A 15,743-nucleotide genomic window follows, 5' to 3' on the forward strand; every position below is an offset into this window, starting at 1 on the left:
GTGCTTGATGACATAAGCCGGTCGTTCTTTAGGGAAATAAAGGTGGAACGTGTTGACATTGAGTATATGCAGAAGGCACGCATAACGATGTAATGGGGCACAGCACACAACCACTCCGGCCGCATTCGATTTAAATTGAAGCGCTAGATGCGGGCGAGCACCGACGAGAACCGCAAATGAAAAGAGCCAACACTACACACTTAATTTCTGTTCTGTGCAAATGAACGCTCTTGCCTCTTACGCTTGACGGCTCGGGCGAATATGCCGGAAAGCTTCGGTGGCTTATTTAAGTGCACATTTGTAGCTCATTATGAACTGAAAAGCGGGTCGCAGCGTTGCTGCGCCATGAAGTAATTAGCCTGGCCAGATTTGACGTATGTTGCGAACTAATTTGCTTCACAGAGGAAGGTCACGGTTTCTCTGTCAAATAATCGAGAAACATCAAAAATGTCTGAGTGATGCTCCCGTTTTGTAGATTATATGAAAACGCCCGATAAGGCTACTCACGAATTATGTAGCGCACTCTGATTTTTGCTGTCCACAGTTTTCTAAGATCAGCCAATGCAAATGATGAGATGTTTCCTATTATCAAATTACGGCCAAATTTTTCCTTCACTTATGTATTCAGAAGATTTATAAAAAACAGGAAAATTCTTAATATTATTACTTTCACTGCATCTTTAACTAGAGAGTTTCATTGCTTCACTCTTTATTTTTATGTTTGCTAATCCCCTAAATTCTGTTTGTCTAATTAACAGTTGTGTGACTTTGATACAATGACAATACAGAGGCGTACAAAACTGTGGACAATGACAACACATTACTATGCCTATTAGTGTGTGGTAAACCAGATGGCAGTGAAAACAATCATCTCGTTATGTATAAATGCAGGTTCTTTGTGGGAACGTTATAGCATTCCCCCTGCAACACTGTGGCAAGTTGCAGGTTACGACGATGGAGGTGAATAGCGGTCCGGGACACTTCTCTCCAAATTAGACTACAGAGGCTCAATAACACCGAGGCCTGCTGGGTGGTGGCGAGTGGAGACGCGTGCTCGCAAAACCAGTCCGGGACGATGCGAGCTGTGTCAACACGAGCGCTGTCATCTTCGACCACAGCATCGTCTTTGGGGATCCAATTTGTACCAAAGGATGGACTTGATCAGCCAAAATGGTCATATAATCCTCGAGTAAGAAAAATAAAAGCGACCTCGTAGAGCAGTCACAGAGCCCACGATATGGCTGCCCAAATCATCACCGAAATCCCCGTCATGTTTCACTCTTGGGGCAACGGCCTTGCCGCAGTGGATACACCAGTTCCCGTGAGATCACCGAAGTTAAGCGCTGTTGGGCGTGGCCGGCACTTGGATGGGTGACCATCCAGCCGCCATGCGCTGTTGCCATTTTTCGGGGTGCACTCAGTCTCGTGATGCCAACTGAGGAGCTACTCGACCAAATAGTAGCGGCTCCGGTCAAAGAAAACCATCATAACGACCGGGAGAGCGGTGTGCTGACCCCACGCCCCTCCTATACGCCTCCTCAATGAGGATGACACGACGGTCGGATGGTCACGATGGGCCACTTGTGGCCTGAAGACGGAGTGCTTTTTTTTCACTCTTGGGACGTAAACTGTACCACAAGTTGGAAGCGTACAACCAAAGGAATATCTTCCATTGCTTCGTAGCTCAGGTTTTATGGCTTCGACACCACGTTTTCCTATTACGGGCATTTGCATCTCTGATGAGTGGTTGTGGGATTCCATCTCGCCCTGCAATTCCCTGCTTATGGACCTGTCTCCGTGTTCTTTTGGTGCTGACAGGTTTACCACGTGTAACTTCAGTTCTGGAGTGTCTTTTGCAGCTCTTGTCCTCTTATTTTTGCCCCAATCCTGTTCAATGACCATCCTTCAGAATTACTTAACACATCCTTTTGTCCGCATTGTGACTTAGCGGATGATGTTCTTCTACTTTCTTTTTTTTTGCCGTATAAATCTTCGATGCGCTGCCGCTAAACACTTCCGCTACCTCGGATATAGAAGCAGTCACCATACGAGCACCAAAAATTGGCTCTCGTTCCAATTAACTTCGATTCGACATAATGAACCCACAACTGCACAGAACGCTGTTATAATCACGAATGTGCTGAGCCCATACTATAGTCGACGTTCGTGGTCACAGACAACAGCGCGACCAGCAGGCGTGGCTAGTATCTGCACTTACATTAAAACGTGCGTTTTTCTTAATGTAATTATATTTTTGTCCAACACCTGTGTGTCCCATAAAAAAGAATGAAATAAATAAAAGAGGGGAATGAATTTCCACTTCATAAAAGTAAGAAACTAGCATATACTAAGACTGAGATAAAGGCAGTGTTGTGTATTAAGATTCTGATGGAGAAATAGATCTAGGTAACTAACAGCATGCTTGTTTCATTTTTATTTCAGCGATGTGTGTATAATATTAGTGTTTAGTATCATTATTGAGTAATAAGTACAGGGTGACAATTATTATACACTACTGGCCATTAAAATTGCTACACCAAGAAGAAATGCAGATGATAAACGGGTATTCATCGGACAAATATATTATACTAGAACTGACATGTCATTGCATTTTCACGCAGTTTGGGTGCATAGGTCCTGAGAAATCAGTACCCACAACAATCATCTCTGGCCGTAATAAAGGCCTTGATACGCCTGGGCATTGAGTCAAACAGAGATTCGATGGCGTGTCCATGTACAGCTGCCCATGCAGCTTCAACACGATATCACAGTTCATCAAGAGCAGTGACTGGCGTATTGTGACGAGCCAGTTGCTTGCCCACCATTGACCATTTGGTGAGAGATCTGGAGAATGTGCTCGCCAAGGCAGCAGTCGAACATTTACTGTATCCAGAAAGGCCCGTACAGGACCTGCAACATGCGGTCGTGCATTATCCTACTGAAATGTAGGGTTTCGCAGGGATCGAATGAAGGGTAGATCCACGGGTCGTAACACGTCTGAAGTGTAACGTCCACTGTTCGAAGTGACGTCAATGCGAACAAGGGGTGACCGAGACGTGTAACCAATGGCACCCCATACCATCACGCCGGGTCATACGCCAGTAAGGCGATGACGAATACACACTTCCAATGTGCGTTCACCGCGACGTCGACAAACACGGATGCGACCATCATGATGCTGTAAACAGAAGCTGGATTCATCTGAAAAAATGACGTTTTGCCATTCGTGCACCCAGGTTCGTCGTTGAGTACACCATCGCAGGCGCTCCTGTCTGTGATGCAGCGTCAAGGGTAACCGCAGCCGTGGTCTCCGAGCTGATAGTCCATGATGCTTCAAACGTCGTCGAACTGTTCGTGCAGATGGTTGTTGTCTTGCAAACGTCCTCATCTGTTGACTCAGGCATCGAGACGTGGCTGCACGATCCGTTACAGCCATGCGTATAAGATGCCTGTCATCTCGACTGCTAGTGATACGAGGCCGTCGGGATCCAGCACGGCGTTCCATATTACCCTCCTGAAGCCACCGATTCCATATTCTGCTACCAGTCATTGGATCTCGACCAACGCGAACAGCAATGTCGCGATACGATAAACCGCAATCGCGGTAGGCTACAATCCGACCTCTATCAAAGTCGGAAACGTGATGGTACGCATTTCTCCTCCTTACACGAGGCATCACAACAACGTTTCACCAGGCAACACCGGTCAACTGCTGTTTGTGTACGAGAAATCGGTTGGAAACTTTCCTCATGTGAGCACGTTAAAGGGGTCGCCACCGGCGCCAACCTTGTGTGAATGCTCTGAAAAGCTAATCATTTGCATATCACAGCATTATCTTCCTGTCGGTTAAATTTCGCGTCTGTAGCACGTCACCTTCGTGGTGTAGCAATTTTAATGGCCAGTAGTGTACAATACAAAATACAATCGTCATAACTTCTGAACGGTTCGCATTAGGTCATTCAAACTGCACGGTTGGCCCCGGGGCATGATGAGAATTAGTATGCACTGTATGGTTTGATTTAGGGACGGTGCCCACTTTCATTTGGATGGCTTCGTCAATAAGTAAAACTGGCGCATTTAGGAGACTGAGAATCCGCATTTCGCCATCGAGAAGTCTCTTCACCCTCTACAGGTGACTGTATGGTGTGTAATGCCCACTCACGAAATAATCGGTGCGATATTTCTTGATGGCACAGTGACAACCGAACGGTACGTGAAGGTTTTGGAAGATGATTACATCCCCATTATCCAGAGTGACCCTGATTTCGACAAGATGTGGTTCATACAAGACGGAGCTCGAACCCGTCGAAGCAGCGGAGCATTTGATGTCCTGGAGGAGCACTTTGGGGACCGCATTCTGGCTCTGGTGTATCCAGAGGCCACTGGCATGGGCCTCGATTGGCCGACATATTCACCAGATCTCAACAAAGACGACTCCTTTCCGTAGGGCTATATTAAGGACAAGGTATACAGCATTAACCCCAAAACCAGCTCTGAGTTGAAAACAGTCATTCAGAAGGTCATCGATGATCCGACACTTCAGCGGGTCATGCAGAATGTCGCTATTCGTCTGCGCTACACATCGCCAATGATGCAGGCACATCGAATATGTCATAACCTAAATCCGAACATCTTTAGTGACGTTTACATGTTGAATAAAGTGTGTGCACCCCGTAGTTTGTAACTAATTTAAATTTCTTCATGTAGTTCAACAACTGTCGCACTGTACCATACATGTATCATTAAAAATATAATTATTGCAACGAACATAACATATGCCGAGGCGCTTTACCAATGTGCCATGGAAGGAAACCTTGCGAAAGTTTTCGACACTCTTTGGAATCTTCCGAACGATGCGATAGTCGATAACCCGAATTGTGAGTAGAAGAAAAAGGACGTCATTTTTCACATTTCCTTAGTTATTATGAATTAATGACACTGAAAAATATCAGTGACTTGTTATAATCTACTGCCTGGAATCTAATTGACTGGAGTGGAATCGTGTTCAGTGATGACCAGCGGTGACGTGGTGGGGTACCAACCGAGTACTGCCAGACAACCAGAAGTAATGGTCTGGAGTGGCATTTCTTGTCACACAAGGGTTCAAATGGTTCAAATGGCTCTGAGCACTATGGGACTCAACTGCTGAGGTCATTAGTCCCCTAGAACTTAGAACTAGTTAAACCTAACTAACCTAAGGACATCACAAACATCCATGCCCGAGGCAGGATTCGAACCTGCGACCGTAGCGGTCTTGCGGTTCCAGACTGCAGCGCCTTTAACCGCACGGCCAATGTCACACAAGGGCTCCTTTGTTTGTCACAGCGGTGCATCGACTATAATCTGCGCCTGTTTTGTTGCCATTGCTATCAAGTCATTCTAGGCTTACATTTCAGCAAGGTAATGCCTGCGTTCACACGGCGAGAGTCTCTACTGCTTGTCTTCGCACTTGCCAGCAAGGGCGCCAGCTCTCTTCCCATTTGAGAACGCATTATTGGTTGGGCCCTCTAGCCAATCCGAGGTTTTGACGATCTAACGCGCCAATTGGACAGAATTAGGCAGAATGACATACAAGCACTCTATCAATTAATGCCAAGCCAAATAACTGGTTGCATCAGGACAAAAGGTGGACCAACGCGTTATTAGCTTGCTCACTTTGTAAAGATCTTTCTCGTGGATAAATCATCTAATTTTTCTGAAATTATAATAATTTGTCTGTACATGTACACCATATCTGCCGAATACCGATTTCCATTCGGGTAATTCTTTCGTGGTGGGCCTTTTTTTTTCTTAGAATGTATGTTAATTTTAGTTTCAAGCTTGTGTTCACTGTAGCACCTTTAGAACAACAAACGAAATATTTGCATGAACACTGACTCACCATTACCACTGACACACATAGAGTAGGAAACGTGCTAAGTGTACAGTGATCGTTTAGTCAGGTTTCCAGAGGCATGAATTACTTAACACATGCATTCCCCCCACCACTATCCTTATATGCAAGTTACGTTTTCGCATACCGAATTTGGAATTTCAAAATGGTGACAAGTGAAGCTATTCATGTGGGAGTTGCGCAGCTTCTAGCCGAAGAGCGTATAGTGACGCTGACGAAGAAAAAACGGACCCTCAAATGCTGCGTATGGAAATGGGTATCTAATACCAGTCATTTGGGAATAGCTAATACGTTAGTAAGAAAGTTATCTACGAAGAAAGACGTTTCATACGAAAATCGTCTAACGGTTTATACAACAGTCTGATACACGTATGCGAGTACACAAGTAACATTGTAACTTCCGGCAACTGGAGGCACTACAACACGCTTATCGCATTTTAAAGTGCACTGTTTCTAAATTTTCATTTTATCTACAGTACACTGAAGGTACATGGGAAAGTAATTTTATTGTCTCAACGATTCCGCTTTATTTTTGTTTTTAAAGTTAGTGAAGGTTCTGATAGGTACTGTAAATACAATGATACAACGTTCCCTTTGCCGGTAGGATACATAATATTGTAACCAAACTTTGTACTATTATGCAGAATATTCATTATTCAATGATACCGCCAATACGAACACTGTTGCAATTGCCTAAGATTTTATTGAGCAAAATCTTATCTGTATTCTAAAAAAAATGCGTTTTCGATATTGACAGTTCTGGAGTAATCTGAACCTCAGGAAGTCCACACTCTCAGCTGCGATACTTTTAGAATCCGTTTCGTCACTTCAAACACAAATGACTGATTATAAGGAATTACTGATTGCTACAATGAGATTCCTATCACAGAGTCTAAGAGCATTTTGCCACTTTACAAAGGTATATCTTTACTTAGTTAAAGGCTAAGCCCCTTGTTTTGGCAATAAGCTAACTTGTCATGTGCATAAACAAATGATTCAAGATCTGGGCTGTGGAACGAACCAGAGCAGAATGAGAACATATCCACCTAGCGACACTTTCTGAAACTCGTAGGTGATGGTGGGTAAGCGACATCGTGCTAGAAAGCTAACTTTCGTAACTTATGCGTAAGTTGGAATGACAGTGTGCAGGTATATCGCTTCAACATGTAAGGTGAGTTACTCGAGTGGTTGGGGGAATGCATCTGTAAGCATTTCATGCCCGTGGAAACCCGGCTTCAGATTCACAGTAACAAATACGCAGCACAAGTTACATTAAATTTATGTAAAGCACGAGAAGCTTCCTGCATTTATTCCTGTTGTCAGGCACAGGGTAAAGATCCGTAAATTTAAATTTTAGTTTAGTCATCCTACAAAGTCGCCTTGTAATCGGGAAACATGATGGACACTGCAGTTTTACTGAAAATTTTCCGTCAACCTCCTCTCCTCCCTTTTCCAACCGAGTACTGACGGTGAATATTTCTTCGGATACCAGGGGTCGAACCTGGCTGTCTCCAAGTCTAGTGCGTCAGCAAAATCATGCATTTGTGATTTCCGCTAAGCGTAAAAGAACCGCGCTCGTACATTCATGTGTTTTTTTGCTCTTTACCCACCTGAGTCCGCCATCAACTTGTCCAGTAACACGTTTAGTGTTAATTCTGGTACAAGAATTAACTGAATGGAAAGGAAACTCTGGAAGATTGATTGTGAAAAGCTGAAGGAGAGAGTCACTTCGTGAAAAACGTGTTTCGTTAGACGTAGCTTACGTACATAGGGAAAATCTATGGGATGCATTTAATGTCCAAGTGAATTAATGTCTCATTATCAGTGTGAATATGGTGTACCGACAAGCTACAGTATAGTGAATAGTGAATAACAACAATCGCGTGTTCATTTAGAGTGTGACGCAATTTTGGCAGTGGCCATAGCTTTTGCTCGTTAACAGTGTGTGCGGAACTGAGCTGATATATTATTATTGGAGAGTCCCGTAGTGCTCCCAGAATTTTATACGAAGACATAAAGAAACATAATTTATTAATTTCGCAATTATTTTAAAATGACAGCAAGTTTACTAACATTGTCCATGTTATCAAAAAATACGTTGGAGCACGTACAGATGTCCATGGCACAAAATAAGTTGTATATTTAAGGTAGCGTCAGTACTCACCCTTGCAGCTAAGTGAGTAACGCTTTGTACATACATACTAGTGAAATCTTTGTAATGTAAGACGACAATATCACTAACTCATTTGCAAGCAATTTTTTTGAATAAGGCTTTTCTGGTACATTACTTTTGAACAATATATACTTTTGCTTAAATGCAAATGCATAACGTATTAATATTACCATAATATCTGCATGTTTCCCATAGCTGATGTGTCAGCAGCTAACATAGTGAAAATAATTTGGCCTGTCTTGCCTAGTGCAAGATGCTGATGCAACTGCAGATGTTACATCATTCCATCTCAGAACTTGTTATTAAAACTAATGCATTGCAACGGCTTCCGTCTGACTTCTGATAACTCATGGGCGAGAGTGCCATCTTGTAAGGTATCAGGCAAATCCAACACCTTCCATGAAAACCCTGACACAATAGCAAATACGGCAATATGTCACATAGCTCCGAATAGATCCTGACACTAAATTAACCAAAGTAATACGATCAATGAGTGAGTAAATGGAATACCACAGACTAACACAAGAATGCCTAAATACATGGCATACCTTCTCACCGTGAAACAGACGGAGTTCCGAGGGGAGAAACGAGAACAGAAGCCGAGAGCAGAACTGTGTAGGTTAGAAGGCCCTACGATAAAGAGCGGGACCATGGGACACCCACATCGCCGGCCGACCGCCTGGAGGTCCATCCCCCAGCCCACGTTAAAAGATAGAGCCCTCCAGAAGAACAGTATAGATCTTACGATAACACTGAAAGGGCCACACCAGCTGCAAGGTTTAGCGTGAGACTGTACGCGTCTCTGTTATGTAGCACACATTAAAAAAACTGCCTCACCACGAAAAGTATAACGTTTCTCATTGGATAGACAGAATTTTTATAGGCGGAGCTTAAGGTTAACATTGAGACGCTGATTGGTCAGTTGAAAACACAGCCAGATACCTTTTTCTTAAACCAACTTCGGTAAACAGTAGTAAGGATAAGTTCGAGAGAGTTGCTACCGAGATGGCGAGGTGTATGGAGCCGCGCCGCCCGCCATCCCTGACGCTGCCTAACCACTGACAGGGTAATGAACGCACGCGATGCCGCATAAGAGCGCATAAGGCTTCACTCAGAACTGCAGAAGTCTCATTTGTTACATTCCCTTTTTACGTAACGCTAGTGTCGATCGTCAATTAAACTTCATGGTATTCACATTTGCTACTTGAAGTTAAAATCTGAAACGCGATGATTTTTCTGTTATATAATTATTGAGAAGCCACTTTAATTTACGACAAGTTAAATAAGTAATTAAAGATAATTGAGGGTCACTGTAGACCATTTTTGATCGTTTTCTCTTTTGTGAAACTTAATTTAAACCTATATTATACACTGCTGGCCACCGTAAATGCAACACCCTGAAGGAAGCATCCGAATCAAGTGAAATTTGCACCATGGGTTTGCTGCGATGAGATATGCAACTGATTAGAATTTCAGCGCAGACGCACATCACACGCGCGTTTGGCGCCACCTCATAGCGCCATTTAAGGCTTGGCGATTTCGACGAGTGTACGTTCGGCACGTGTGTTTGCCTTGTGGTTGTTTCACAAGACGATCAGTTATGCCTCGTAGACAACAGCGAACATCGTTTGATCAAGTATCCGAGTTCGACAGAGGAAGGATAGTGGCTTACCGAGATTGTGGATTATCATACAGAGAAATCGCTAGTCGTGTTGGACGAAACCAAACAACTGTAATGCGGATATGTGACCGTTGGATGCAGGAGGGTACGACGGACCGACGTGGTCGATCGCATTCACCTCGGTGCACCACTGCACGTGCTGATAGGCAAATTGTGCGCATGCCAGTGACGGATTGCTCAGTGACATCCCGAACCATAGAACAGCACATTGCGCCTGTAACGCATCATCCAGTGTCTGCGCGTACCATTCGACGCCGTTTGCAGCAGAGTGGTCTGTCCGCAAGACGTCCATTGCTTCGTCTACCATTGACGCAGAACCACAGACGTCTCCGTCGCCAATGGTGTGATGACAGACGGATGTGGACGGCAGAATGGAATGACGTTGTCTTTACTGACGAGGCACGCTTCTGTCTGCAGCACCACGATGGTCGGATTCCAGTGTGGGGACACCGTAGAGAGAGGATGCTGGACAGCTGCATTATGCACCGCCACACTGGTCTTGCACCGGGTATTATGGTATGGGGCGGTATTGGATATTACTCTCGCACGCCTCTAGTACGCATTGCCGGTACTTTAAATAGCCGGCGCTACATATCCGAGGTGCTGGAGCTAGTTGTCCTTCGTTACCTTCAGGGCTCTGCCACAGCCAAATTTCAACAGGATAATGCGCGACCACACGTGGCACGCAGTGTCCAAAGGTTCTTCGTCAATAACCAGATTGAAGTGCTTCCCTGGCCGGCTCGCTCTTCGGATCTTTCGCCGATAGAAAACATGTGGTCCATGGTTGCTCAACGAGTGACCCAGATTACATCCCCAGCTGCCACACCAGATGATCTTTGGCAACGTGTGGAAGCTGCTTGGGCTGCTGTACCCCAGGAACACATCCAACGTCTCTTTGACTCAATGCCGAGACGTGTGTCAGCGGTGATCTCCAACAATGGCGGCTACTCTGGCTACTGATTCTGGCAGGAACCACATGTCACAGACGTCTGTAAACGTGATCATTTGATACTTGGTCAACACGTTATCTACAAAATAAATTTTGTTGTGCTACCTCTTGTCTTTCTTGGTGTTGCATTTACGGTGGCCAGCAGTGTAGATGTGATATGACATAGGTCATCCTTCGATCCATTATAGAGCTTGGAAACACATTCGGGGAATATTCGTTCACATTTTTGTTGAACGCAGTTGGTTTTTCTCATCCTGTATTATAATATTTCCTTTTATCAATAGTACAATTTATAAACAATGTTTTGTGAGCAGAATAAAAATTCCAATGGTAAACTTAATTGCTTTTTCAACGTTATTTTACCAGCTAACTAAAAACAGGAAAGCCTTGAACCCCTTCCACTAAATTTAGTTAGTATTAAGAGTCACTTACAGGGAGTACGGTAGAACTGACGCTGAAGTCATTAAGTATTTGATTATATCATCGCTAGTCTCACTGAACTCTTCTGAACTCTACATGTCATGTGTGGTCTGACGTCTCCTTACCAGCAACAGGTTCCAGGTTCAAACTAGTCAATTCCCTAAAAACACGCGCGAAAGTGGTAGGGAGACACGACTTAGAACAAACAGACACCACTCAGAATCTTAGAATCTAAATTACTGTAAGTGGGCGCATGTAACTATTACATTGCAGTTAGTATTTTAAGTATTTTGCCATTCTTTTCGAATCCATATTTTTTTCATCCCACATAAATTAAACGTTAATAATTGTTTAAGTATACGTTAATAAAGAAAAAGATAACTTGTGTCATATGAGACGATTAATGAAGCAGCTAGTAAACTTCTACCTGCTGCTTAGTTTCAAGTTGAACGTAATTTGTGGCAGGGATATAGTTGTTCTTCCCGTTCTTAATACATTGCACACGCACTGCTTTTGTTCTGTTGATTTTATGCCCGACGAACATGTTACTGAATCTGGAAATTGTGTGAATTAAATACATAAAAGAAGAATTCTTTTAAGATAAAAAATCATAAGTGTAAAATGTACTCACATCACAATGTCCGTAGCGACAAACACACCCATCACAAGGCGCGGGTCGGCAACCACAACGCACGTATGACACAGTTTACAAAACTCAATGGCGGCTGAAATGTTGTCAGAAAGAACTGCACAACTATTGACGATGGTGGCATCTACAGGTAGAACCCAGACTCCACCTACGGTTTCTTCAGGGGTATTTTCAGAGTATTTCAGTGAACACTGAGGTGACAAAAGTCATGGTATACCTCCTAATATTGTGTCGGACCTCCCTTTGCCACGCATAGTGCAGAACACGACGTGGCATGGTCTCAACAAGTCGTTGGAAGTCCCCTGCAGAAATATTGAGCCACGCTGCCCTTACAACCGTCAATAAATGCAAAACTGTTGCCGGTGCACGAACTGACTTAACCTTTATGTATCATAAATGTTCTATGAGATTTACGTCGGGCGATCTGGGTAGTCAGATCATCCGCTCGAATTGTCCAGAATGGTCTTAAAACAAATTGGGTACATTTGTGGCCCGATGACATGGGGCGTTGTCATCTGTAAGAATTCCGTAGTAGAATGGCTGTAAATGGTCTCCAAGTAGTCGAACATAACCATTTCCAGTCAATGATCAGTAGAGTTGGATTAGAAGACCCAGGCCATTCCACGTAAGCATAGTCTACACCATTATGGAGTCACCAACGCCTTGCACAATGCCTTTTTGGCAACCTGGGTCCACGGCTTTTTGAGGTCTGCGCCACATTCGAACCTTACCATTAGCTCTTACCGACTGAAATTGAGGCTCATCTGGCCAGGCCGCGGTTTCCCAATCGTGTAGGGTTTAACCGATATGGTGACGAGCCCAGGAGAGGCGCTGCAGGCGGTGTCGTGCTGTTAGCAAAGCCACTCGCCTCAGTCGTCTGCTGCTATACACCATTAACTCCAAATTTAGCTGCACTGTCCTAACAGATTGGTTGGTCGCGCGCCCCATATTCATTTCTCCGGTTATTCTGCGCAGTATTGCTTGTCTATTAGCGCTGACAACTCTACACAAACGCCGCTGCCCTTCATCGTTGCCGAGCGGTTCTAGGCGCTTCAGTTTGGAACCGCGCGACCGCTACGGTCGCAGGTTCGAATCCTGCTTCTGGCATAGATGTGTGTGATGTCTTTAGGTTAGTTAGGTGTAAGTAGTTCTAAGTTCTATGCGACTGATGACCTCAGATGTTAAGTCCCATAGTGCTCAGAGCTATTTGAACCATTTCTTTACTTCACAGTAAAGAAAAAATTGCTCTCAATAAACGAATAAAGAGGCTAAACAGCAATCAGAATTTAAACAAAAAGTTCGAAGGTGGGGAAGAGGTAGAGGGATGCCAGTTACCCAGTAATGGCACTGGCTTACGATGAGTGAGGAATATAACTCAGGACATTGATGTAAAGACGGTCATCAGGCCCTGAACACTGCCACCTCTCCTCCCCAAGCTGGCCAAATGCCAGTAACATAAAATTTATTCCACATTCACAGTACGAGCCGAACGTCAATTCACAGGCTCCCAGTAGAGATACCGGCTAACGAGACTGGGTTCTAAAGCAGGAAACAAATCTTGAGGCTTAAAAACAGCAGGCGTTCCCAGCGAAGAGTTCAGATATAATTGTTATGGATTAGTCGAATACATATTTAGCTGCCGGTGTCTCCCATTTGTCCAGTTCAATCCACAGGGCGTGCATTGACGAGCAAAGAGATTTCGATAACTGACCACTGTAACACTGAATGCCGCCTGCTGGCTTTATGGGCACGTGAGGAGAGTATTAGTAAAACCTACAAACTGCAGGGTTGGATTCCTGACTGGAAATGGCAGAAAAAAAGGTCCTATGGGCATGTGTCCGGAAATGGACGGTGTGCATACAACGTCAACAAATCGTCCCGGAATACAATACAGAGCTACATCGCACCCACGTCGCAACAGGTGTTCAAAGCGGTATCCGTGCTGTGCAGTGTCATACAGGATACACATAATCGGACTTGGGAGGGACACTTGCCTGAAGCTTATATTAGGGTTCTTCTCAGTACCCTGTAGAGCAACGTGCTCCAAATACACTCCTGGAAATTGAAATAAGAACTCCGGGAATTCATTGTCCCAGGAAGGGGAAACTTTATTGACACATTCCTGGGGTCAGATACATCACATGATCACACTGACAGAACCACAGGCACATAGACACAGGCAACAGAGCATGCACAATGTCGGCACTAGTACAGTGTATATCCACCTTTCGCAGCAATGCAGGCTGCTATTCTCCCATGGAGACGATCGTAGAGATGCTGGATGTAGTCCTGTGGAACGGCTTGCCATGCCATTTCCACCTGGCGCCTCAGTTGGACCAGCGTTCGTGCTGGACGTGCAGACCACGTGAGACGACGCTTCATCCAGTCCCAAACATGCTCAATGGGGGACAGATCCGGAGATCTTGCTGGCCAGGGTAGTTGACTTACACCTTCTAGAGCACGTTGGGTGGCACGGGATACATGCGGACGTGCATTGTCCTGTTGGAACAGCAAGTTCCCTTGCCGGTCTTGGAATGGTAGAACGATGGGTTCGATGACGGTTTGGATGTACCGTGCACTATTCAGTGTCCCCTCGACGATCACCAGTGGTGTACGGCCAGTGTAGGAGATCGCTCCCCACACCATGATGCCGGGTGTTGGCCCTGTGTGCCTCGGTCGTATGCTGTCCTGATTGTGGCGCTCACCTGCACGGCGCCAAACACGCATACGACCATCATTGGCACCAAGGCAGAAGCGACTCTCATCGCTGAAGACGACACGTCTCCATTCGTCCCTCCATTCACGCCTGTCGCGACACCACTGGAGGCGGGCTGCACGATGTTGGGGCGTGAGCGGAAGACGGCCTAACGGTGTGCGGGACCGTAGCCCAGCTTCATGGAGACGGTTGCGAATGGTCCTCGCCGATACCCCAGGAGCAACAGTGTCCCTAATTTGCTGGGAAGTGGCGGTGCGGTCCCCTACGACACTGCGTAGGATCCTACGGTCTTGGCGTGCATCCGTGCGTCGCTGCGGTCCGGTCCCAGGTCGACGGGCACGTGCACCTTCCGCCGACCACTGGCGACAACATCGATGTACTGTGGAGACCTCACGCCCCACTTGTTGAGCAATTCGGCGGTACGTCCACCCGGGCTCCCGCATGCCCACTATACGCCCTCGCTCAAAGTCCGTCAACTGCACATACGGTTCACGTCCACGCTGTCGCGGCATGCTACCAGTGTTAAAGACTGCGATGGAGCTCCGTATGCCACGGCAAACTGGCTGACACTGACGGCGGCGGTGCACAAATGCTGCGCAGCTAGCGCCATTCGACGGCCAACACCGCTGTTCCTGGTGTGTCCGCTGTGCCGTGCGTGTGATCATTGCTTGTACAGCCCTCTCGCAGTGTCCGGAGCAATTATGGTGGGTCTGACACACCGGTGTCAATGTGTTCTTTTTTCCATTTCCAGGAGTGTATGATGTACACACAGTCCATCACCTCCTTGCACGTTCATCTGTTTGAAAGGATCCGTGATCACACAAACGGCCAAAAAGAACTTGTGATGTTGTGTGACGTGGTTGGTGTCTGTGAGGGTACTTGTTTTGGTATAGCCGTTCTGCCTCTCGACCGTTTCTATCTGCTTGGTCGTACACAGACACCACATAGGCTTGTTGCCGTCACGAATAGCGGACCATTCCGCCGATTACAGTACGTTGCGACAGCCTGCAGCACACAAGGAACACAGGAACTGTCATATGTCGGCGCCATCTATCGTGGCAACCATGTATTTCCGGAAACATGTTCATAGGACCTTTTTTTTCTCCATTTCCAGCCAAAAATCTGTCCCTGCAGTTTGTCGGTTTTATTAATATTCACCCTGTACGAGCGGATCAGAGACGAATGGGGATTCACTGTAAAGTAGATACGGATCGCAGATGCTGAAATCCACTCACACTAGCGACTTTCACAAGCAGGAAATC

The 15,743-nt window shown here is 45.5% G+C and overlaps 1 protein-coding gene and 1 pseudogene across 1 annotated transcript in view; one reads left to right on the forward strand and one right to left on the reverse strand.

Annotated features, from left to right (window-relative positions):
• The window catches only part of LOC124555825 (homeobox protein H40-like), a 28,021-nt gene extending 20,046 nt beyond the window's left edge, over positions 1-7,975 (reverse strand). Inside the window, exon 1 of the mRNA XM_047129892.1 lies at positions 7,967-7,975. Within this exon, the coding sequence (XP_046985848.1) occupies positions 7,967-7,975 (9 nt within the window). The remainder of the gene's footprint in view (positions 1-7,966) is intronic.
• LOC124556982 lies at positions 1,286-1,402 on the forward strand (annotated as a pseudogene).
• Positions 7,976-15,743: the final 7,768 nt, after the last annotated feature.

The sequence above is a fragment of the Schistocerca americana genome, chromosome X (genome assembly GCF_021461395.2).
Source record: "Schistocerca americana isolate TAMUIC-IGC-003095 chromosome X, iqSchAmer2.1, whole genome shotgun sequence".
In the NCBI taxonomy this organism is placed as follows: Eukaryota; Metazoa; Arthropoda; class Insecta; order Orthoptera; family Acrididae; genus Schistocerca; species Schistocerca americana.